The sequence below is a fragment of the Myotis yumanensis genome, unplaced genomic scaffold, assembly GCF_028538775.1.
Source record: "Myotis yumanensis isolate MYYU_CA2020_CCGP unplaced genomic scaffold, mMyoYum1.0.hap1 SCAF_3, whole genome shotgun sequence".
In the NCBI taxonomy this organism is placed as follows: Eukaryota; Metazoa; Chordata; class Mammalia; order Chiroptera; family Vespertilionidae; genus Myotis; species Myotis yumanensis.
The window spans coordinates 2,484,953-2,510,858 of NW_027223754.1; the positions used below are offsets into that span (position 1 = coordinate 2,484,953).

A 25,906-nucleotide genomic window follows, 5' to 3' on the forward strand; every position below is an offset into this window, starting at 1 on the left:
GTAATTTGTCAGTACTTGAAACTCACATAGCACAATTAGGCAGAAGACATGAAATCATCTTGCAGACATTTCTCATTAGTACATTTCACATGCAGAGAAATCAGACCTCCCCAGCTGACTGTATAGACAGTAATTGGAATTTTTAGAAGATATGGCTCATGCTAGGCCATGGGGTGACCTGAGATTACATAACCATTTTCTCCAGGGTGCTGCTGGTTGTCTGTTCTAACTACAAAATCTTAATTAAAAACAATTTGTGGAGCAGTTCAGAGAATAGAAAATGTAAATTTCTGCCCTGGCTGGGTAGGTCAGTTGGTTAGAGAATCTTCCAGATACACCAGGGTTGCAGGTTTGATCCCCAGACAGTGCCCATACAAAAATCCACCAATTAATGCACGAAGAGGTGGAACCATAAACCAATGTTTCTCTCTCTCCAGCTAGATGTGGGCAGTGTCTGTGGGCAACACGGTATGCATATTTGTGCAGCACTCACCCAAATTGCTCATATCCCTGAGGAAAACCCCTGGCTCCTCTCTTACAACACTCCTGACACATCTGGGTATATCCCACCCATAGGGAGACACTGGCCTTGAAGTCAGTCGCATTTAACGCTGACTTGCTCCATGGACTTTAAAGGGTATGATAGTTTAATTCAGATTCTATCATGTTCATTATAGTTCAGCTATCAAGTTACTCTATGAAATATACGGAGGTGGGCAAAAGTAGGCTCACAGTTGTGAGTATGTGAGTTTATTCTTGTGTGGTTATTTATTAACTAGCAGCCTGGTGCACAAAATTGTGCACAGGTGTGGTCCATAGGCCTGGCTGGCGATCAAAGTGCAAGCGTCTGGTGTGGAAGGGCAGGTCCCAGCTGACCTCTGGGCCCTGGGCATTACCTGAGCCCCTGGGTCCCCGTGCATCCCCTTCCGCCTGAATCATCAGGCCCTTGCCTGGCTTCCTCAGTGCCTGGGAGCTGGGCGGGGCCCTGCCCCACTGCTGCCACTGGTCACTGTCTGCGGGTTGATCGTTGGGGCGATCGGGCCTCACTCGCACCCGCCTTGGCCTGGTGCTGCCCACTCACCTGCTCCACCATCCTGCTGCAGTCCCACTCTCGTTGGGGCCCATTGGGGCTGGCAGTGCCTCCACTGCTGCCTGCTGCCAGTGCCGCATCGCTGATGCCTGCCATGTCCTGTGCTGCCCCCTGGTGGACAGGGCATGTCATAGCGAGCAGTTGAACTCCTGGTCGAACTCCTGGTCAAATTCCCAGACGAGGTGACAATTTGCATATTAGGCTTTTATTATATAGGATTATTGTATTATTTATATTACAACTGTAAGCCTACTTTTGCTCACCCTGTACTTTAAAGTAATATGTCTCTATTTTGTCTAAAAGGCAAAACAACAACAACAAAAAAACCCTCCACCAAAACCAAGAAAACAAAACAAAACAATGAGAAAGTCAAGTGTACTTGATCTTTGAGTGAAAAATCAGAAGTTGCTATTTCTAAATTTTAACATGAAGACGTAATCTGATTACACCCAAGTCAGAACAGTCCAACACACGTTTTATTCTCAAAGCGAGTGAGTTCCTAGTCTTAACATTAGCTTCGCAGTTCCCCAAAGGATTGAATGTTTGTTATATTTTAGTAAAGTCTGGTGGGAAATTACCCAAAAGAAATTGTGCTCTCTAAAGATAAATGTGTATATTATAAAGAGAAATGGCCTTTTGAGTTTTCAAACATTGTAATTATCTTACAACGATCAGTTTTTTTAAAATTATAAAATGTGAAATTTTGTTCATGTTGACATTCTTTAACATATAATTCTTTATCTTGCTGCTATGCTAAGAATTTCATAAACACTAGAAAGAACAAAAATTACCATTTGATAAGATTTAGACATGGGATACTTTTCTTATTGTCTTAAAAGTAACTTTTTAAGGCGTAAGATATTTTGTCCAAATCTACTTACAATTATTGTAGATATTTGTAATCTAAAACTGTGAAGTTTGCAAGTTGCTACTTAATAATCCTATATAATAAAAGGCTAATATGCAAATTGACCAAGCAGAGGAACAACTGATTGCTATGACATGCACTGACCACCAGGGGGCAGACACTCAATGCAGGAGGAGCGCCGCTCAGCCAGAAGTTGGGCTCATGACTGGTGAGCGCAGCAGTGGTGGCAGGAGCCTCTCCTGCCTCCGTGGCAGCGCCAAGGATGTCCAACTGCTGGCTGAGGCCTGCTCCCTGGCAGTTGGACATCCCCTGAGGGATCCCAGACTGTGAGAGGGCACAGGCCGGGCTGAGGGGATCCTCCCTCCGAGTGCATGAATTTGTGCACCAGGCTTCTAGTACACAGATAACTGAAGACTGATACAAATCCTTAGGCCTTATGAAAATTAAGATTCTTATTGAAACTATGTTATTATTTTCAAATTGACATAATTTCTAGTTTGGCCAGAAAAAATTACACCTGAAACAAACAAAAAAGTCTAGAAAAAAATATATATTCTTTTCATTTCATTGCTCTTACCTTGATATTTTGAAGCTAACCAAGGAGTCATTTTTCCTGCTGAAATGCATTAGTCCTTTTTGCTTCTCTGTTAGATTATGAAACACTAAAAGAAGCACAAAACAACAAAAATTAGACGAGAAAATAGCATAACTTAGGAACTGTGACCATTTGCTAAACGAAATGATCTCTAAGTCTTTCATGCTTCATGCTCTCCCCCACCCCCGCCCCCGCATTCACCCCCATTCTGTGTGTCCATGCAGAGAATTTTCACTGAGGTTTGAAGTGTTAGGTCAGCTCTACTGAGGTAATAAGGGTCCAAAGGAAAGAGGACCGATTGCATTTGAAAAGAATGTGCACACACAGGAAAGAGGAATAAGCAGAATAAGCAAAAGAAACACTGTAGAAACTAATGATAAGTACACAAAGTACACAAGTGTATTTATTACAGTTTGCAAGCACTTTGTTCTACATTTCAAAAACGCCACCATCAAGCTGTTGGCACATGTATGTACAAAACAGATTAATTGTAATGCCTGCTACAAAGCACTCTTTGTGAAAATACAAACTCTAATACCAGGAGAAAGGAAAGGCAAAAGAGTCAACATCGTTACATAAGTTTAAAAGACAGTTTTAAAAACCATCACAAACTGTTAAGACACAGAACTGAAACACTACCATATAGAATTTAAAGAAGCCCATTAATACTTCTGCTGAATATCTGTAATACTGCATATATCAGGAAAAAATGTTGAACCAGTAAGATAATAAAAAAGGAGAAGCAAACCCCCAAATAATTAAATAATTCTACAGATGCATTATCATGCCACAGAGAACCCCAGTGGTTACCCTACGTACTACAAGAACTGGTAAAATCGTGGATGATGCATGGCTAGTCATTGTACAAATGTTGTTTCACTCGGTAAATGGTATTAGAAATGCACTTAACGTTGATAAGAGATTTCACAATGGTCAGATCAGTGCACAATATACTACCTAGATTGTATACACTGACAAACAGGTCTTGTCAGGCGATGCCATTTTAAAAGACACTTTACAGCATTCTTGTAGCATTAGAAATAATCACGAGTCAAGGTTAAAACAAACACCCAATTTGGTCCAGTAATACTGATTGCTTTCTTTTTTATTCCTTTGATATAGGTACTTCTTATAAATGAATATGAATGAACAGTTGGTTAAAATGACTCACTGGAAAGGAAAGACACAAATGTGCCACTCCACTTCGGAAGGATACAGTGTACAGTGGCCTCCTACCGTACTGTAAGAAACACTACAGGTAAACCCACGTAGATTGGGAGGCTGCAAGCAAAGCTATTATATTAATGGAAGCCTTTTCGAATATATCATACACAGTTGAGGGGGTAGTTTACAGAGGTGCAACCCACGGAACCTTTCTAAGGTAGGTAAAACAACTTCTGAGGGTGAGTGTGCTTATTTTTCATATGCCACCTTCATGAAGGCGATTAATGTTCCACATTAGCATATTCAAGTTCCAATCCAGCCACTGCTTAAGTCACAAAGAGACCCTTCTCCAAGCAGGTCCACAGGAGTTATTCCCATTAAAATCGTCTCTGTACTAAACTTTAAAAGGTACGCCTGGTGTCACAGTCTTAAAAAGGCAACTAGCCATGCATTAGCATCACTATTTCTACATGCTCACAACATAAACTTGAAGAATCCAAGGGAAATACCTCTTCCGTACATCAAGAAAAAATACAACGTTAACAAAGATAAGAAGCACTTTTTTTTTTAAAACCTACTCTTACAAATTTAGAAATTGCACCTTAGATGGTTGAAAACATTAACCAGAGCCTACAGTCATGTGGCCACTGATCTTCAGAAAGATTTCCGTATTTCAAGAAGAGTCATCATGGTGTCCTCTCTCTCTGTTGTTGGCAATGTACAATGGTCCCTTTGAAGGTTACCTGTAGTCAAGCTAGTTACCGAAATCAAAACTAAAAAGTATAAAAAGCTACCTTTTCTTTTCAAAACATAAGAAAAAATGCAATAGGTGTTACGTATAACATGGGAAGTGGTTAAAAATCAAATCTCTGTATTTGACAACGTTAGTTTCATTGATCTTAAGAATTATTAAATGAGGTTGAAAAATTTAAAAAAAAGAAAAAAGGCTGGACAGGAGCTTGTAGAAGAGATCTGATTACATCAATTTAACAGATTTGGAAATTAAGTGCTAAACAACAAAGAACTATATTCGGATGATTCATAAGTCACCCTCCATATCATTGATGAGAAGCACTTTCATTTTATTCTTTGAAAGGTTGGATGGTTGGATGGCCCTTAGTTAAACACCAATACATCTGAATGGGAGGATGGGAAGGTTTCGCTTATGTGTATGCGTTGAGCCGCTCTTTGGAGCGAGTAGAGTGGATGTCATGCAGCTCTTGCTCCTCCTTGGACTTGATGTCCTCATACTTCTGCATCCTGCAGGCATCTTTCACGTACGCCCAGTTGGCAGACAGAACCATAAGGTAGTGAACCTAATCAAAGACAAAAATAATTTATACAGGAAGCCTCTTCAGTGTCCTCTTTTCTCCTTGCTATCGGGAAAGAAATGTTCAAAGTGTATAGTTAAGATATATTCACTAATAAAATGGACCAAAATTTCTGTAGTCATAGGAATAACAGAAATAAAATGCATTCTTGGCTCACTCCTCCAATGACAAGACACCATCTTGACTCTCTTCCTTTCACTATCTCTTTTAAAAATATATATATATATTTTATTGATTTTTTACAGAGAGGAAGGGAGAGGCATAGAGAGTTAGAAACATCGATGAGAGAGAAACATCGATCAGCTGCCTCCTGCACACCCACTACTGGGGATGTGCCCGCAACCAAGGTACATGCCCTTGACTGGAATCGAACCTGGGACCTTTCAGTCCGCAGGCCAACGCTCCATCCACTGAGCCAAACCGGTTAGGGCTTCACTATCTCTTTTCCTTCTTTTTCAACTCTGAAGTATCCAGGACTGATTCTTTTTTTTTTTTAGCTCTCTCTCTCTGGGAGTTTATTTTTCTTTTCTTTTCTTTTTTTTAAAATTTCTTTATTGGTTAAGGGTATTACAAATGTGTCCTCATTTATAATCTTTTCTGTCTCTTTTGCCCTCACCTGCCCGAACCATAAGATGATACATTTCATGTCCATGGATCTATGTTTTCTAACCCATCATCGGAAATAGTCTCATATACACTTTGAGTCATCTTGAATTAATGGGAGGATATACTGCCCACTGTGCAATATCATGGAAGCCCCCGGGTAAATCTGTGCATTTAGTTACCCAGTTAGTTTCCCACACAGTGAATTTTGCAGTTCCCATTTGATTCAAACTACACAAGAGCAAGTATGGTGTCATATGGATTTTGTGTATTTATAGACATGCACAATAGCGAGAATAGCGCCACGTTCAAAAAGGAAGCTCCTGATTTGTCTGGGACAATGAAATCACTCAGGTAATGACGATCCAGATTTGACTTGGATTGACTTAGCCATGAGGCCACTTATTTGTTTTCTTCCTTACCCTCCCTCTTGGACCATGGGGGAGATGAAGCCATTTTCCAGGTGATGGACTTCGGTGGGTAAACAGGAAAGGGAAACCAAGTGGCCAGATATTTACTTTGTTGAAGTTTGAAGGGCGGGCAATGTTTTCATCCATAATTTAGTAAAATAGGAGACTAAAATTCTGATTACTCAGGAATACATTGAAAGGCAGGAGGTAGGCTGGTTCTAGGAAAGTGCAGATGGACATTAAGAATGCAAAGCCCATCCTCAATGGGGCCTACTGTGGGATAGTAAGGTGATTAAGAAACAGTAGGAAAAAAATAACAAAACAATCTTGACACAACAGCGCAAGGAAATCAGGCATCCCCATCAGAAGAAGCTATTTTCAGAATGTTCCATTTCCTCTGAAATGTTGCATGTTGGTTAATGAAAACTGTAAGGCACGTGTAGGCAGGGGCTGTGAGTGACACTCTTTCAATCAGTGGCCTATCCATAGTGGAAGGGGAATAGGCCTTATGCACATAGCACGTTTATGTGGTGCTTTTGTGCTGCTGTAAAAATATCAGGTGCTGTGGAGAGAGCTTGGCAAGTGGTAGGTACTCAAATAACTGCCACGTGAATAAATGCTATGTTTTCAGATGTTCAGAAACGTTCCCTTTAAAGTCTGGGGAAATACGGCCCCTAAGTTAGTATCCAATATGTGTGACAGCATGTCTGAATTTCAATGTCACTCTAGCTTAGACACCGGTGCTTCCCAGTTGGTCTTCAGACGCCTCAACTGGCCTCAGGGACACAGTTGCCAGGCTGGCCACTGTCACTCCACAGGTGAACACAATCGCAGAAGCTGGTGCAATGTCAAGTCCACAGTTCTGTGGGCCTATAGAGTCTCCTAACAGCTCCAAAAAGTCACACAGTGGAGCACATGCACGTGCTAATTTTAGTACAAATTTTAATGATCCGTGCCTTACGTTACAGATGATGTTTTAAACATTCTGATCGAGCAGAATTCATCTCAATTGCCTCACCTATCCTCTGGAAATACCGATGGTAGCTACAGGGGAGTGAATGAGATCATGACAGGGTTAAGGGCAGTTGCCACATTGTGAGCATTGAATGGACTGACACACACAGAGCATCTGGCAGTGCTTTCCACAGAGGGCGTTTTAAAGACACCTTAGCTAATAGCAGCTCTACTGGGGACAGTAGCAGTAGTTACACTATCCCTGTATCCTAAGACCTAAACTATTACCAGACCTAATACATTGGAAACTCAGATGCAAGCTAGTATTTAGACATCATGCATTTCTTCAGGAATTTATGGTTTGCATATATGTGGATATCCTGAAATATCTTAGTGCATAAAAAATGTCTTCTAAACTCTTGCTGTTTGAAATAGAATTTGTTTATAACTTAATATATAAAGTTACACAGAGCATAGCTGCCTAATAGTATCTAAGTTTCTATTATCTGAAAATCTTTTGATGATAGAATCATTTTAGAGTAGGTGTTGTTAAGGACATTTAATTTTTATTTTCCTTTCCTTTTTCTTTTTAATGTTTTGTTTTTTGTAAAGGACATTTAAATAACATTATTCATTTAGGCAGGTGCTATTCACAGAATTTTACCTGCACATAGATGTCCCAAAAGGAAACAATGCTTTATTATCCGCCTTTTGTAAAAATGGACTTTACAGACTTCTTCTATATGGGTGTATAGTGCTTCCCATATGCATTCCTAAAATTATTCATTGCACAAGGGTGTGTGTGTGTGTGTGTGTGTGTGTGTGTGTGTGTGTACACCGGTGAAAAGATGCTTCCTCGTATCTCATGGCCAGACTGGGGCTGCTGGGACCAGGCATGTGGGAACATCACTGCCCAGACCACATGGGAGCTCCCCCAGGGCATGTTCTCACTTTGAGTTTAGGTCCATGTTAGGGTTAGGGTTAGAGTTAGGGCTAGGGCTAGGGGTAGGGTTAGAGATAGGGTTAGGGATAGGGTTAGGGATAGGGTTAGAGTTGGGGCTAGGGCTAGGGATAGGGTTAGGGATAGGGTTACGGTTAGGGTTAGGGTTAGATTTAGGGCTAGGGTTAGAGTTAGGGCTAGGGCTAGGGTTAGGGTTAGGGTTAGGGTTAGGGATAGGGATAAGGTCTTTGCTGATTGTGTTACTGTCATCCCTCCAACTAATCAGCCACCATGACCTTATTAAGCAGCTCATATTCCCTAATGAAATTGCTATTAGAGGTTTCTACACTAAATCTAAAATGTGGATCAGTTAATCCTATATAATGAAGAGCTAATATGCTAATTAGACTGGATGGAGGAGCAACCTTCCAGAAAGACCTGTTCGATCTTCTGGAATGACCAGTGGGCTGGGTATGGGACCATAGCCGAGGCAGCCACAGCTGCGTCAGCCTATCCTTACTTGAATTTCATGCATAAGGCCTCTAGAATGATATAAAGTGAAGAAAATATCTGAAAACTTACTGTTGCACTGACCTAGTTGGTTTGGTTAGATATTTTAAAAAATCATTTTTCATAAAACAGAATCAGATCTTAATACAAGAGTATGAGATCACTAAAAATAACTGGTTTGAAATGCTCATTAGCACATTAGCATTGTCTCATCATTCCTATTTTTATTCTTTGACCAGAGATAAAATACTCTTACTTTTCAAATGGTGCCTTCTACCAACACGTTAGACCAGTGGTTCTCAACTTTCTGGCCCTTTAAATACAGTTCCTCATGTTGTGACCCCCAACCATAAAATTATTTTCGTTGCTATTTCATAACTGTAATTTTGCTACTGTTATGAATCGTAATGTAAATATCTGATATGCAGTATGGTCTTAGGCGACCCCTGTGAAAGAGTTGTTCGACCGCCAAAGGGGTCGTGACCCACAGGTTGAGAACCACTGCATTAGACAATGTACTGGCACCATAGGAAAATAATTAAATTATCCCAAATCAATTCATCATTTTTGCATCTTGAATTCGCTATTACATAGGTGAGGTTACCAGGAACCTTCTAGATTTCTGTAATATTTGACTGCAGGAGCTGTTATTGATGCTCAGAGCAGTGTTGACCGCCAGCATCCCAGCAAGCAATCTGGAATTCCTGGGGAGTTAAAAATGGGGAGCAGGATTGGCACACAGTAGGTCCTGCTCACATGTTAAGAGCCTGGCTTTAAGGACTTGTTAATATTTCTGAAGAAAATTAGATAGAGAAGACATTGACATTAAACTACCGAGATTTATTTTAATAAAATTAATCCCTTTCTCATAAGTGACTCAATGGCTTTTTAGTGTTTTTATCTAAGGAGGAAAAATGGATAATGTGAGTGAAGGAGTGATGATATTATTTAGAACTAGAGGCCCGGTGCATGAAAATTTATACCCTCGGGAGGGTCCCTCAGCCTGGCCTGTGCCCTCTCACAGTCTGGGACCTCTCGGGGGATGTCCACCTGCTGGCTTAGGCCCACTCCCCAGGGGAATGGGCCTAAGCCGGCAGTCAGACATCTGTCTGGCAGCCTGGGAGCCCTCGGGGTAGTGAGTTTAGGCTGCAGTCAGATATCCTTAGCACTGCTGAGGAGGAGGGAGAGGCTTCTGCTACCACTACTGTGCTCACAGCCATCAGCCCAGCTTGTGGCTGAACAGAGCTCCCCCTGTGGGAGCGCACTGATGAGCAGAGCTCCCACTATGGGAGCACACTGACCATCAGGGGGCAGGTCCTGTATTGAGCATCTGCCCCCTGATGGGTAGTGCGTGTAATAGCGACCGGTTGTTCTGCTGTTAGGGTCACTTTGCATATTGCTCTTTTATTATATAGGATAGTGCACTGACATACTCATATATGCCACAGATAATTTTTATGTTAATAGTAATTTGATGTCTACATGCTAATGAATTTGCTTGTTTCTGTTAATGTTACCATATTACTGAGTGTTGTAATCCTACACTGATTACCAATATTATCTCTGTTGTTATGATAATACTTCTTTAGGCGAAGCCTTTATTAACCCAGTGTTCCCTCACTTTTTTTGAAATGATAATAAAATAAATGATTCCTATGAATGTCAGACATTTGAGATAATCATTTCTACAAGCAAATACCTCTAATTCCAATGGAAAAACCATGCCCAAAGCCCCTGAGATCTTACCATAGCAATGACCGCTGCCCCTGCGCCAGCCAGCGCCACAATGAACAAGTGGAAGGTCATGTTCAGCTGCAGAGGAAACCACAGAACCAACATGCGTGTCAGAGTTTCAAGCAGAAAAGAGGTCAGGCCCGCGGCTTCTAATGAGTAAGAGCTTTGTACATCTTCCACAGAAGTGAGCCTGTGAGAATCCCTTCCTCCAAAAACAACATTACAGGATCTTTTCTCCTGAAAATCATGTCAACCTTCACAACAGCATCATGTGAATACGATTTTATTATAAAGATGAGGTCATGATGAATGGTTTTCAGTAATATAACAACAGGGGGTGATGTTATCTCTTTTTAAAGAAATCTATAATTTTTCAACTTTCATTAAAATGACAGTTTCTGGAAAAAATTTAAAATAGATATCATTTTTATTGAAGTGCACAGAACATGCAACTCATATTTATTTTCTAACCCCACACCCTGCATAATCTCACAGCAAGAAAAATGGCCTCTGGAAGAAAAAGGGGAAAACTGAGTATAGAATTAATTATGTATGTATCCGTCAAACCATACAAGGGAGCGAAAATTCCCACCAAAGTGAAGGCTGCAAGAATCTCACCTCCGTGGACTCGCACATCCTGAGGAAGTTCTCGGACACGGTGCAGACTTTCTTTTCCTCTCCGATGGTCACAATCCCTACGACATGCAGAGAATGATGGGTTAGCATCGCACAGGTTTTCAAGGGCCCAGAGAGAAAATGAAACTTTTGCGGATAAAATCCAAGCACATTCTATTTTATGTTATGTTACAATAGAAACCTCCGTCCTGGGCTTTCATTTCTGGATAGTGACTGTGGGTAGAGTGGGAAGGGGAGGTCCCACCTCTGTGGCCCTCAGCAAGGCCAAACGTGTTCAGTCTGAATTCCCGGGGCCACCACCTGAATCTCAGGTCAGCTGTGGCCAGTGGATTGGTTTGGTTATTAATGTGAGGCACATGCATGACAGCTACAGTGATGGCCAAGACCCAGACCGCCCTCAGCCTGCAACTCATTTCATTCGTTGCACCAAGCTCCTGTTAGTCTATAGACGGCCGGAAGGAGGACGTCTCTGCTCAGACCGAAAACAGTGCTGCCAGTGAGGGGGGATACAAACCTGTGGTGTCACTCGATTGATCCTGGGCCCAGTTGGTTTATGGACCAACTGCTTCAGGACCACTTGGGGCAATGATCAAAATAAGGAGTGTCCCACTGGTGTGGCTCAGTGGTTGAGCATCGGCCTATGAACCAGGAGGTCACGGTTTTGATCCTCCATCGGATCAGTGACAGGCAGGCGACATTTGTGTGGAATGCCCATTTCTTCACTCACTTGCAGCAAAACCCTAGACAGCACTGCCACGTTTGCCGTCTACAGTTCCTCTCTTTTCATTTCCACTCAACCCTTTCCAGATTCTGCCCCAACCCTCCACGGACATTCTTCTTGCAAAGCTCACCAAGACTTCGCATTGTTAACCGCAAAGGTGAATTCCCGGTTCTCCGCTCATGAGGGAGGCTGTCCATGACGCCCTCCTCCTCCACACTCTCTTCATGGGGTCTGCAAACCTGACTCCTGATTTTGTGTTTCTGGTCTGTCCTGTGCAAATAAACACAGTCTCCCCAGAAGGTCCCTTCTCCAGGAAGAGCGCGATGGGCAGGTTCACGATCTCAGAGTTTGTCGAACTTTATCTTATTTTACTTTTTGGTCACAGAGATATATATTTTTCTCAAACACGTGCAGTGCTCGAATACAATGGGAGCTCAGTAAGTGCTTGTTGGAAAAAGGGTGGCTGAGTGTGTGAAATGAAATCCTATGATGAGAGCTTCATGGGACTCAGGTGAAGGCAAGCTGCTCCTGCCAGTGTGTGGACCTGCTGGACCAGAGGTGGGCGTGGCCGAAAGGCTAGCAGAAGCCCCGCCCACTCGGTACCACTTGCTCCCTATGTTGGCCCAGAGGTAGTTTCATCGTCTCCTGGTTTTGGTTTTAAGGGAGCACAATTTTACATCCTGGATCTAGATGATATGATGGGGACCAGTTTTAATATTTTCTGAAACAAATTTACTGGGACAAATACCTAATACATTCAATGTCATTACATCGCTGTACACAGAATTGAAGGACAACTAAAATCATTATGAAAGTATGAAAAATTAAAGTTGGAAGTAACACGATGCCATGACTCACTCTGAAATACAGCAAAGCCTAATGTGGTAAGCCATCCTCAAATCCTCCATCTGTACGAAGCAAGTCTCCCCTTCCCATCAGACCTGGTTGAAATGTGCATGTTTATTGTGTTGCTGGTGGGGTGAGGCCCGGAGAGGACTAAGCAGGTACAACACCAGGACATGGGAGAGCTCCCATTTGTAAGAGCAGAGATGCCATTCACATGCTCACGAGACAGGTTTGCAAAATAAGACAGACCACTTTACAGCATGTTCTTATCTACACAATTACTTTTTTAAAAATATATTTTATTGATTTTTTACAGAGAGGACGGGAGAGGGATAGAGAGTTAGAAACATCGATGAGAGAGAAACATCGATCAGCCGCCTCCTTCACACCCACTACTGGGGATGTGCCTGCAACCAAGGTACATGCCCCTGACCGGAATCGAACCTGGGACCTTTCAGTCTGCAGGCCGACACTCTATCCACTGAGCCAAACCGGTTAGGGCTACACAATTACTTTTTGGATGAAATTAGCAAATGTCTATTCTGATTATACTCCAGCTTTTGGGGAGCGGTTCTTTTCTATTCTGATGCCCCTTGTTGCTAGCTTGATTGCATGCTTACATCCAAGTTTCTTATGAAGGAGTGCTATCTGGAGGGCAAATAAAAGCTATCAGACAGTAGACTGTGTGTAGGGAAAACAGAAAGCTTCATCGCTGATGTAAGGTCGCATGACACCTGGAAAGTGTCTTCTCTTCCGTGGCAGGAGGAAAGTTAAATTGGAATAAATCTCGATGACTATGCTGTCAACAGTGCTAAGGCTCAAGGGCAGCTCTAATCCAAGTCATGCTTCGAACTTACCATAAGGATGTCCCATGCAATACTTGAGACATACTGCATGAAAAAACATCGCTTGTTTAGCTGAAATTCACACTTAACTGGGTGTCCTGTATTTTGCCTGGCAACTCTCTCTGAGAGACTAGTCACACCTTTCCAGTTTTAATTTTTCAGATGAGCAGAATAAAAGGAAGACACTGTGGGGAGGGACTGGGGTCAGAGCCATGGTTTTCTGAGCAGCTGTTCTCCCGTGGTGACTGCCAGCTGAGGTGTCCTTTGCCTGTGTTCACGTGGGACATGGTTCCATGGGTGAAACCTACCCAGTGGGAGAGCTGTCCATGCCCTCCCATCACCTTCTTGCCGAGAACTTCACGCTCAGAGAAGATCATCTGCTTTTCACTTGGGTTAGACAGAGGAAACTGAGGACTTGGTCTAACAGATGGGGGTGGTGACAGAACAGTTACACTACCCCCCACATTCTATCTACACTATCACCGTGGAGACACAGGGCCTGAAGACACTGACTGGTGAAAGATTCCTGCTTTTCTGACGCACAAGAAAACCTCATTGGAAAATACCATCTACAGCGTCCCCAGATGTTAACCAGCTACAGCCTTCCCAGATGTTAACTATCTACAGCGTTCCCATCTACAGCGTCCCCAGATGACAACCATCTACAGACTTCCCAGATGTCAACCAGCTACAGTGTTCCCAGATGTTAATAGGTGAGATGTTAATAGCCATTCTGTGAAAAAAAGTCTATTTGAACACGTGGATTTGCATGTCTCTTATAAAACCTGTAGCTCCCATGGTTTTACAAATGAAGGAATAGAATTCCGAATAGGGTAGGTGAGATGGGATTTGACCTTTTCACATTTGTAATTCAGTACCTGCTTCAACAGGAGAGGCAGTTGACTGAAAATTTGGAACATAGACATTGTAGCCAGCCTGCCAGGATTGCGTCCTGCTCAGGCACTTACCAGATGTGTAACCATGGGCAAGCCATTTACCCTCCTGTGCCTCAGTGCTGTCATTTATAAGGGATGTAGTAATAGTGTCCCCCACACAGAACTCTTGTGAGAATTAAACAAGTCAACGTATATAAACCATTTAGGATAAGGCCCACACAGAATGAGCATATACACACATAAAAAATAGTATTGTTACATGAGGTTTCAGCCCTAAATAAAAGTAACCAAAGAGGACTTCTGATTCATTTAACATTCTTTGATTTTGCTGTTATTGCCACCTGAGTGTAACTAGAAAAGCTAGACAATGAACAGAAACCCTCCAGGGTGAGATGGAATAGGCCAGTTTAACAGAGACTCAACCCCAGATTGAAACCTTAATTCTTGATTGGATTAGGGTAAGGATGGCTAGAGCTCCCACCCCAGTCTAGTGTAGAGGTGAATTTAATCCCCTCTGAATATAAGCTATAAACAACTTTATATTGCTTAGCTATGACACAGTTTAAATGTAAGAATATAGAAATGTTGACTATAAATGTATGAATGAAGTGTTTTATATGAAAAATCTAATGAAAAGAAAGCTGGTATAGCTTTTATAATATCAGACCTAGTAGACTTTAACCTGTAAAATGAAACTGAAACTTATAATAGTGACCTATCAATTATTAAGAGTCTTTGTTTCCTGCTCTACTAATTAAAAGAATAAACCAAATAAAATATTAAAACACACATTTTGGAGGAAAATGTGACTATTTTGATTTGCAGTTTGGGAAATTGAACTCTTTAAAGAATATGGTTAGGTGGCTGTTTCCATGTTGAAATTCTAATGAGTTCTTTATGAAAAAATTTATAAAACGAAACAAAAAAATGCTCAGTATCTTTGTCCTGTTTCAGAAGACAATGAAGTAATTATTTCTGAGATGATTTTTTTGACCAGACCTCATGATATGTACAGCTGGTCATGGGACCATGAACATAGGCTGCACCCACCGAGCCTGGGAAAGTGAGAGGAGTCAGGATGGGCGACCCCATGTTCATGATGTGAGATCAACTCCCACTCCATCTCAAATGCCCCTTATTCATAATCAAAACCAATGCCTTAAAAGGGAATGGATTCTCTGATAGCGTCATCCCTTTGGCAGAAGGTGATTGGCAGTAGTTCTGAGGCAGTTACTCGGGGAAAACGCTGTGAGATGTCGTTCAGAGATGCACCTACCGAACTGACGCAGGTCCAGGCAGAGATTGGCCCCTTCCACGAGGGTGCTGTTCCGGCAGATGGTCCACAGGTTGAAGTACATGTAGACGGGCAGGGAGGTGAAAGCCGTCACGCCCAGCCAGGCCAGCATGAACAGGTAGGTCAGCATGATGAACTGCAACCGAGAAAAAGTCGAGAGAGAACACGTGTCATCCACTGGGAAAGAAGAATCTTTTGTTTACAGTGTGCGATATCGAAGGGCTTCGGTGCTATAGATATGACACTGGCGAGGGCTGTGGCATGGGAAACAGAAGAGACTCTGAGGGTTAGGAGAATAAACCTGCTGGGGAGTCACCACGGCAGTGGTTGGGATGTACAAGGAATGATCCGCTGCATCTCAATGCCTGGTTCATTCGTGTGTTGATCTTATGAATCTGAACACATGTTCTGTGAACTTTAGAAAACATGAACTGGAATCTTTAGAGTGGATTGTGCAAAATGAGTCACAACTGAATCCTGTTTCAGTAAGAACGCAACCCAGCTACCCTTAACTATATCTTCACCGTCACCTATGTGCCTGACCTGATGCTAGCAAATCCTCTGCCAACACAGAAAACAGGAATGAACAACAAGACCAAGAGAGAACTTTTAGGACCACATTCATATCCGTATTTCAATGATTGATCCACACTTGTCACTAACATGGTGTTCATGGACTGAAGAGATGAGCAAACGTGTCGCTCAGTTAGTGCTCTAACCCTGGTGGTCAGAAGGGGAACTCAGTTTCTGTCTTCAGGGAACACCCAGGTGTGCAGACATCTTCCAGGTAACTCATCTAGCAGTAGGCTCTTTCAAGCTACAGTTTGTGTTTTTATGATTGGTGCTTTGTACATTTCCCCAGTAGGAATACACTTTTCCTTCCCTTTCTCTCTCACAACTCAACTACCCTTCACTATATCTTCACAACAAAACTGGAAGTTGGATAAAGATGTGTTCTGTGCGCAGATGCTTGTCTGCATGTACCAACAATCTGAATTTGCCTCCTGAGAGAGCCACTCTTTGCTTATTGTGTCTAATGAGTGAATTGTGGTATAGTTTCATGATCAGAGTCAGAACACCTGATGACCGGCATGTGTGAACATACGTATAAACATGAAATAGTATTTTTAATCCTCATACTCAACTAATACAGAGATAGAATTATATTTGAAAATGTCTGACACATAGCCCAAATTTCTATAGATATTTGGTCCCCTTCTAGAAGAATTTTGAAGAGAAGCAGTAGTGTTTTCTATCTTATCTTGAACACCTCAGCTGGTCACCCTTTCATAGTGACAATACAACATAAAGTGCATACACTGAATTAAACCGAATCTCTTCATCAACTCTGTCCATTCCTTTGGTAACAAGTTATAGCTAGGCTTTACTCCAGATTTTGGTGAAACCTCAAACAAGTGGAACTTATTTAATAACTCAGAATATATACTAAAAATAACACTTTTGAAAACTGATGATGGTGGTGACAGTGTCCTGGCAGAGCTGATGCACCTATCCTGAAGTAGCATTGTGGTTAAAATTGACAGATTAACCCCCTGGCAATGGGCAAGGAGACACGTGATTGGTGCTGTTGCTCTTGACTATTACGTTTTTTTTTAAATCAGTGAAGGAACTGGAGTAAATATCCTTCTATGGCTATTGATTCTTTGAATGGAATTATTAAAGTTTATCTCACTTTTAGAATCGCTGGACAAATACTGAATGAGGACCTCGTATGTGTAAAGTGGTAGGGTAGGATTGCAGCCACAGAGAACAGTACACACTTCCTCCTTATTTTCCTCATAAAAGGAATAAACATTTTCCACAGGGAGATCCAGACAACATCTGGTCTTGACACACGCTTGACTGTTATGGCAGACCTTCACCCACTTCCCCTCCCTCCACTCCCTGACTCTGGCAACCACCAATCTGTTTTCTGGATCTTAAATAAACTAGTCTTATTAGAACAGTCTGAGAACTTAAAAACATTCTCCTGACTTTTTTGGCCTTATTATCTATTTTTAGATGAAACTCGTTGTAAAAATCACCTCCACTTCTTCTGTTTGGGGAATACTGTTAAAACAAGCAACAACTGGGAGAGAGAGAAGAGTTCCTGGACTTGAAGTCAGGGACTGGGTTGCCCGTATGGGAGTCAGGCACATCCTTACCCTTCAAGGTCCTGCTCTCACTCATGATGGAGCCAAAGGAAACGCCCACGTGAAGTCACTTAAGAGCCACCACAGTCCACCATCAATCTCACATCGAAAATAAACTCAAAGGAAGTTGTTTGATTTAGCAAATTGCTAATTAATCTGTATCTCTAAAGGGCAGGTACAGACAGAGGTGACCTATTTAAGTCGCATCTGTTTTTCATGGCCTTGATCAACACTGACTTTTAATTTCCAGTAGCTTGGGCCCTGATTGCAGAGAGGAGGGAAAACGGGGCCTTGTGGACGTGAGATACATAAAGTGGCCTCGTTGGCTTTTTGTATTTCAGCCATTGTCTTATACATCACTCACATTTATTAAGATGCTGACCTTTTAATTCACCAAGAATTAAAATTCAGTAAAATTTTTCTGAGTTGGTTGACCCTAACTCATTGATATTGGATGGATGGTAAAAACTGCCATAGAGTGATAGGGATTGGGTGCCAGGCTCATAATTAATATCCAGCACATCTCATTATCACATCATTATTGCAGTGCCATTTCATCAGAACATGCAAATGACTGCCACAGCAAGCATCCTGTTATCACACTTCTTCAGCTGTGCCACACATATGTTACACACGTGTTAGCATCCAATTCGAAAATATTGCTAGGAGTTGTTTCTTAGTACATAAAATTTAAAGAAACATGCAATTGCTGTTTTGATCTCAACTTGGACAGTGGTTGTTGGAGATTGAACAGGAGGTTGGACTGCAGACCTGCGAGAGGCCCGGCAGCCCTGCCCTTGGGGAGGAGCTAACCTAGATGTTGGCTCCCGGCATGTGTAGCCACTGAGGTCACAGTGTGTTTGACCTGAGAGCAACTGTGAAACTTCAGGGCCGTGAGCCAAATGGGGCTCCTGATGTATGCACAGCCTCTCTGTGCGCCAAACGTGTACTCTCAGGTTCCATTCCGGTCACGGCCTAGGAGGGCCCGTCTCATGAACTATTTCTGGTACAGAACATAGAAACAACTCACTGAGTCTGAACTCAGGAGCCTGTCACTTCACAGTAATACCTTTCTGAATTATCATTCCTCAACTGAAATGCATTTAAAGTTATCAATTCAGTCATGCTTCCACTTGAAGGAAGGGAGAGCGCTTTGGATTCCATCACTGGCAGAACGAGCTCAGAGCATTTCCACCCTGTGACCGAGAAGCCGCATCAGGTAGAGGCTAAGCCGAGGGGCACAGTCTCAAAAGAATGGTTTAAAGCTGAGGCCGATGGAGACAGTGGCTCACAGGTGAGACACAGAACAGGAAGCAGGCTGCAGGGAACACTCCACCTGCAGACCGAAAAGGCAGCAGCAGAGGGAAATGGGAAAAAGGAAGGTAAGTAGCAGACAGGGTGAGTGATAAAATATTCATTTTCCCCTCTGAGTCCATGGAGCCACACGTCCCGCACGATGAGCCAGCTGGACATGTGGTGGGGAAAGGGGTGCAGGGCTCTGGTGCTCAGGGGAGCACGTGGCAGGGTTGGGACAGCCAGGCCTCCCATCTTGGAGGCAGAAGCCTCCCCACTGAGCTGCTGGCCTGAAGAAGCTCAGCTTCTGTGGGGAGGTGGGGAGAGGAGGTTGAGCCAGAGGCGGGGGTGCCTCTGGAGGAGCCCATGAAGCGGGGGCCACCCTTCCGGTCTGTTGGGAGGAACTGGTGACACAATTGTTACTATTACCAAAAAAAAATGTGGCTTGCGTGTTTGCTTTAAAAATTCTTATTTGAGAGGGCTTTGAGCTGTCTGCATGGCGAGCAGATTATTAACTGTCCACAGAGATGTTTTCTCTTCTGTGATTTCTACGTTGCATGCAGTGCCTTGCAGTTACCTGACCGTTCTCATGAAACCCCCAGTGCTGACTCCCCCTGCCGGAATGGCTCCCGGGGGTGAAATCTGTTGGGAGACCTCCTTTCTCGTTCATTTCACAGATGCTTTGGAATCATGGACCCTGAGCTGTAGTGAGAATTAGAGACGACCCACTGTCTCATTTGTAAATGAGTGACCCATGAGCCAGCAGAGCTGAGGGACTCCCTAAGGCACACAGATGTGTCACAATGATATTGTCCCATAGAACGGCGGTCACCAGAGGGAAAGAAGGTAGGGGGAGACTAAAGAGGGGAAAGGGGGTCAAATACATGGTGACAGAAGGAGACTTGACTTCGGGTGGTGAGCACGAGATGCAATCAAGATACAGATGACGGATTATAGAGTTGTACATGTGAAACATATACATCAGCCCAATAGATTTAAGAAAAAATACTTAGAAATGAATAATATTGCCCCAATGACAAGAGAAGACCTATCATTAGTTGAATTCACTACCCTCTATTGGCAGTATATAAATGGATCTAAAATCAGATCTGGCTTCTTAATAGAGAGATCGCTTAGTTCTCACTGACAGTTGGCCCATTGAATAGTCATATTTTATTTTTTAAATTAATCCAAGACCTTTTCACTTGACATCCTCCAGATCTGTAATTTGATATTACTGATCCTAAAAACTTAGATATTACAAGAAGCAATGCCCCCACCTCCCTAAGGGGTCTTATAAGAAATCATTCCAGCGACAACCACAAATAGTCATGACACAGGCAAATATATCAGGGTCTTATGGCCATTGACATGAGCAGCATAACAGAACTTGTTACAAGCTGGGGGGTAAGTTTGTGCTTAACAGGCTTTTTTTTTTTTTTTTTTAAACTTTTTGTGTAAGATTGAAATAAATTATATCATTCCTTATTAGAGACATCTTACTTAATATAAAATATGTGCTGGGATTAAATTCATGTTATTATATGACACTGGAAAATAAGAAAACATGTCAGTCAAGGATGGCAGCTCTGATGTGTCATTATAGGGAAATTGTGCTGCATAAAGATGCAAAAGTACACGCGCCCACATCACCCTTCGCTTTCGCCCTCTTGTGCTTTCATAGAGGTACGTGCACTGGCTGTGTCAGCTCTAGGGTACCACACACTGATTTACCACCAGCCATCATACCAAGAGGATTTAAAACCTAAATTAGTATGACAGTATAATTCTTATCTTTATCACTATTAAACAGACATTAGATGATACAATTCCCCCCAGATTTAAGGTACAATACACAGACATGTATTTAGGGAGAAGAGACCCAACCAAGTATTGTCTATAAATTCCAATGGATTTTCCTGTTATTGGAATTTCTAAATATTATATTGAAATCCCAAAGCCCTTTGGAAAAAAAAATCATAAATCAATCAACAGTTTTGCTTCCTCTAAAACAAAACCAGTTGTGTTGTGTGTGATTTGAGAATTTGAAACTGAATTTTCACATGGAATAATCTTAATTTAGAACATGATATGCTAAGAGTTAAGATAATGATCAAAGGAGGGAATGTTACTATGTTTAAAAAAAATAGTTGAGCCCGGCCGGCGGCTAGTGTGGCTCAGTGGTTGAGCATCAACCTGTGAACCAGGAGGTCATGATTTGATTCCGGTCAGGGCACAGGCCCCGTTGTGCTCCATCCCCAGTGTGGGGCGTGCAGGAGGCAGCCGATCCATGATTCTCATCATTGATGTTTCTCTCTCTCTCCCTCTCCTTTCCTCTCTGAAATCAATAAAAACATATTTTAAAAAATCTTCTTAAAATACATATATACATTTAAAAAACAAAAATAAAAAATACTTGAATTCCTGGCAGAGGAGGACCAGCACCCGCGTGCAACCAGAATGGACACGCACAGCGCTGAGGGGGACAGACAGCCTACCCAGGCGCTGACGCAGCGACCGCAGGTGGTGATCTTGAAGTCCCCGTAGAGGTCCTTGATGGCGCCCGTGGTGAAGAAGCCCTCTACCATCAGCAGGATGCCGTACACGAAGAAGGCCGCCGCGATGCCGTAGATCACGTACTTGAAGATGTCGATCCTGGGGAGACAGGGACTGTGTCAACACCTCTGCATGGCTAACCCCTGACCCCCGCCCCCCACCCCCAGCTCACGCCTCCTTTGGGATGAAAGCTACAGGGTGTTTATGTTCACCACAGAAGCTGGATGGAGAAGCGTTTTGGCTCCATAGGCCCCGTGTTTGTGTACCATATACATTCTGTTCTGCCAGTCCAGGACCTGTGCACAGGGCTGGTCATGCCTAAGTTTCTTCCTCTTCCCTCCCCCTGCCCTTCCCCGGCTCACACCAGGCTGATCTGGGAGAGGCAGTGGAGTGGGTCCCATTTCCAAAGGAGTTTGCTTAACTCCGGTTGATAAGCATATGAGGTCTCCAATTATGACAAAATGTCAAATTGAAAGACTTACGTATCTATCACCGAGTTTTAAAAACTTACATTAAAAGAGGAAGAAAGCTTTATAGCTAATGACACATTCCTTCTTGAGGAAGTTACCACCTCATATGTTTGTTATTGTTAAAAGTCAGTTGTGGTTGTATTTTGTCACCCTTACTGTACACCATCCCTAGCATTGTCTGCTGCTGATAATATCACTAATAAAAGGATAGCTTCAGAGAGAAGTTGTGATCTTGATGAGGAAGCCTTTTAGGCAGAATCACTAACAGATATTACAGGGGGTTAGGCAGGAGCCAAGTTGGAACATAATCCCACGGAGGAATGTGTAGGTATTCCTTCTTTTCTCACAACTGAGTGCTCATGTACTTCAGAGAGAGACGTATGTATTGCCTGTAAATTGCAGATGGATTTCTCTGTTATTCAGAATATTGTCTGGGAACCCCAAAGCCCTTTTGAAGGAAAAATCACAAAGTAGTCATTTTGCTGCCTCTGAAAGCAAACTGGCTGTGTGGCCCGGTATGTGGAGAGGCACGCCTAATCGGGAGCGCTCTCCTTCTGCAGCCGGGAGAGCCGAGCAAGGGAGGGGCTCTTTACTTCACACTGTCCTGCGTCATTTGTGCTCTCTCCGCATTAGTTACACTGAGTGGAGCAGGTAGGTGGCAGCAATGATGAGAAAGCCTGAGAGATGAGGGAATAGAAGTCTAGTTCAAGCTCATGGAGATTTGCGAACTCTGGATGCTATGGCAATATTTTTAAAAATCTATTGTTGAAAGTATTACAGATGTCCTCCACTGACCCTTTCCATCTGTCCCCTCCTCCTCCTCAGCCTTCGCAATATTTTTGAAAGAACAGCATAAGTGAATTTGTGGCATATAAAAGAGCAAGAAGAGCCGGCTAACATTCAGTGTACCAGAGAGATTGTTTAGTGACTGCTTTCCAGTGTCTGAAAAATCTAAATATTGTCACAACTGTGTTTGTCAAGGGCAGGGGTCCTCAAACTTTTTAAACAGGGGGCCAGTTCACTGTCCCTCAGACCGTTGGAGGGCCGGACTATAGTTAAAAAAAAAAAACTATGAACAAATTCCTATGCACACCGCACATATCTTATTTTGAAGTAAAAAAACAAAACAGGAACAAATACAATATTTGCATTTGCACGTGGCCTGCAGGCCGTAGTTTGAGGACCCCTGGACTATCCTAGCTGCTGTGAGGTCGTATCTCACTGTGGCTTTGATTTACATTTCCTTGATGATGAATGATGTTGAGCAGCTTTTCATGTACCTGATTGCCACTTGTCTGTCTTATTTGGAGAAATGTCTACTTAAGACCTTTGCCCATTTGTAAGTCGGGTAATTTGTTTGTTTTGCTATTGAGTGACAGGAGTTCCTTATATGTTTTGAATATTAACCTCTTATTGGATATGTGGTTTGCAAATATTTTCTCCCACTCTGCAGGTTGCCTTTCACTCTGCTGTGGTCTTTGCTGCACAGAAACTTCCAAGTTTGATGTAGTCCCACTTGTCTATTCTTGCTTTTGCCACATACCCAAGAAATCATCATGAATACCGCTATCACGAAGTTCTTCCCCTCTGTTTTCTTCTAGGAATTTTACAGTTCCAGGTCTTACATTTCATTCTATAAACCACTTTGAGTTGATTTTTATGAATGCTGTAAGATGAGGGGCCAATTTAATTCTTTAGCAAGTGAATATCCATTTTCCTAAAATTCCTTTGCTAAAGACACCATCTTTGCTGCATGGTGTGGTTTTGACACCTTGTTGAGAATCATTTCACTGTGCATGCAAGGGTTTACTGCTGGGCTCTCAGGTCTGGAACTTCATCGCCAGCCTTGTCTGAACACCTTCACAGGGGCAGCATGTACTCTTTAGAAAACTGTGACCCTTGGAAAGCTCTTTATACCAAGCCAAACAACAATTTCCCTATAAATTGGAACTCATTGGCCCAAACCTCTCTCTGACCCACAAAGAACAAAGCAAGTTTCCTTTCTACCTGATAACCTTAATATTATTTTAATATAAAATCATCGTATTCTTATTTGTAAATATTTTTTCTAAAGTTGTTGTATTCCTGGCTGTTATCAAAGTAAATATATATTAGATCTTTGAATTCTAATTCAGCTTGAAACCTACTCAGGTATTTACCTGAAATAAATACTTTAGTTAAAATCGAAGTTCATAGATTCATTATATGAATAGGGTGGCTCAACTGTGGTCCAGAGAACAACAGACTTTAGGAAACATGATGGTGGCCATTCAAGATGTGATACAGCTTCGGGGAAGACATCACCATCATGACATTCATGGTCACCACCATGGATGTAAGATGAGGGGCCAATTTCATTCTTTAGCAAGTGAATATCCATTTTCAGCCATGGTCACCACCATTATGATAGCCATGGTCACCACCATTATGATAACCATGCTCACCACCATTACGATATCCCTGGTCACTACCATTATGATAACCATGCTCACCACCATTACGATATCCCTGGTCACTACCATTATGATAACCATACTCACCACCATTATGATATCCATGGTCACTGCCATTATGATATCCATGGTCACAGCCAATATGATAGTCATGGTCACCACCATTATGACAGCCATGTTCACCCCCATTATGATAACCATGGTCACCACCATTATGACAGCCATGGTCACCGCCATTATGATATCCATGGTCACCCCCATTATGACAGCCATGGTCACTGCCATTACGATAACCATGGTCATCACCATTATGATATCCATGGTCATCGCCATTATGACAGCCATGGTCACCACCATTATGACAGCCATGTTCACCCCCATTATGACAGCCATGGTCACCGCCATTATGATATCCATGGTCACCCCCATTATGACAGCCATGGTCACCACCATTATGATAACCATGGTCATCGCCATTATGATATCCATGGTCACCGCCATTATGATATCCATGGTCACTGCCATTATGATATCCATGGTCACCACCATTATGATAACCATGGTCACAGCCATTATGATATCCATGGTCATCGCCATTATGACAGCCATGGTCACCCCCATTATGACAGCCATGTTCACCCCCATTATGACAGCCATGTTCACCCCCATTATGACAGCCATGGTCACCACCATTATGATAACCATGGTCATCGCCATTATGATATCCATGGTCACCGCCATTATGATATCCATGGTCACTACCATTATAATATCCATGGTCACCGCCATTATGAAAGCCATGTTTACCCCCATTATGACAGCCATGGTCACCGCCATTATGATATCCATGGTCACAGCCATTATGATAGTCATGGTCACCACCACTATGATATCCATGGTCACCGCCATTATGATAGCCATGGTCACCACCACTATGATAGCCATGGTCACAACCATTATCACCAACATGTTCATCAAATGTTAGTGCTTATGATGTGTAAACCATGGTACAATCATTTTAAAATGCCAACCTTAGGAACAGGCAGCATTACTGAGTCCCTTTTACTGGTGAGCGACTGGGCAGACAGGTTAAGTAACTTGTCCAAGGTGAGGCATGTAGAAAGAGCAGAGACCACAGGAAACAAACCCAGGGAGTTTGGCCCCAGAATCAGCACACACTCTTGTCTCTCTGTCTCAGATCCTCATGGCTTATGTACTGGTTTGGTGGTGGTAGTTGTTTTATATTAGTGAGGCTAGTGGTTAGACACTCATTTCAGAACTACCTGTCTGGCTGAAATATTGCCCAAGGAGATGCTCACTGCTTATTTTATCAGAAGTTAGGGATTCAGTACGGTTTTCTAACTGAAGTTCTAGCTACAACTGAAATTATTTTTGACTCTCCACAACTAATCAATAATCTCACATCAATACTAATATGTCTCATCCTCAAACTTCTTATAAATGGAAGACTTCAGCCATCTGGTGTCATTATCAACCCCCTGGGTCAGAACAGATGGTTTGCGCATTGCAGTGCTTTCCACAAG

The 25,906-nt window shown here is 42.5% G+C and overlaps 1 protein-coding gene across 2 annotated transcripts in view; it reads right to left on the reverse strand.

Moving 5' to 3' along the window:
* Positions 1-2,929: 2,929 nt before the first annotated feature.
* The window catches only part of GPM6A (glycoprotein M6A), a 179,022-nt gene continuing 156,045 nt past the window's right edge, over positions 2,930-25,906 (reverse strand). For both annotated transcript variants that reach the window (XM_070408117.1, XM_070408118.1), the window contains exons 3-7: positions 21,382-21,538; positions 15,420-15,573; positions 10,818-10,894; positions 10,212-10,277; positions 2,930-5,033 (exon numbers count right to left, since the gene is read on the reverse strand). In XM_070408117.1, coding sequence (XP_070264218.1) covers positions 4,881-5,033; positions 10,212-10,277; positions 10,818-10,894; positions 15,420-15,573; positions 21,382-21,538 — 607 coding nt within the window. In that variant the 3' untranslated portion in view covers positions 2,930-4,880. The remainder of the gene's footprint in view (positions 5,034-10,211; positions 10,278-10,817; positions 10,895-15,419; positions 15,574-21,381; positions 21,539-25,906) is intronic.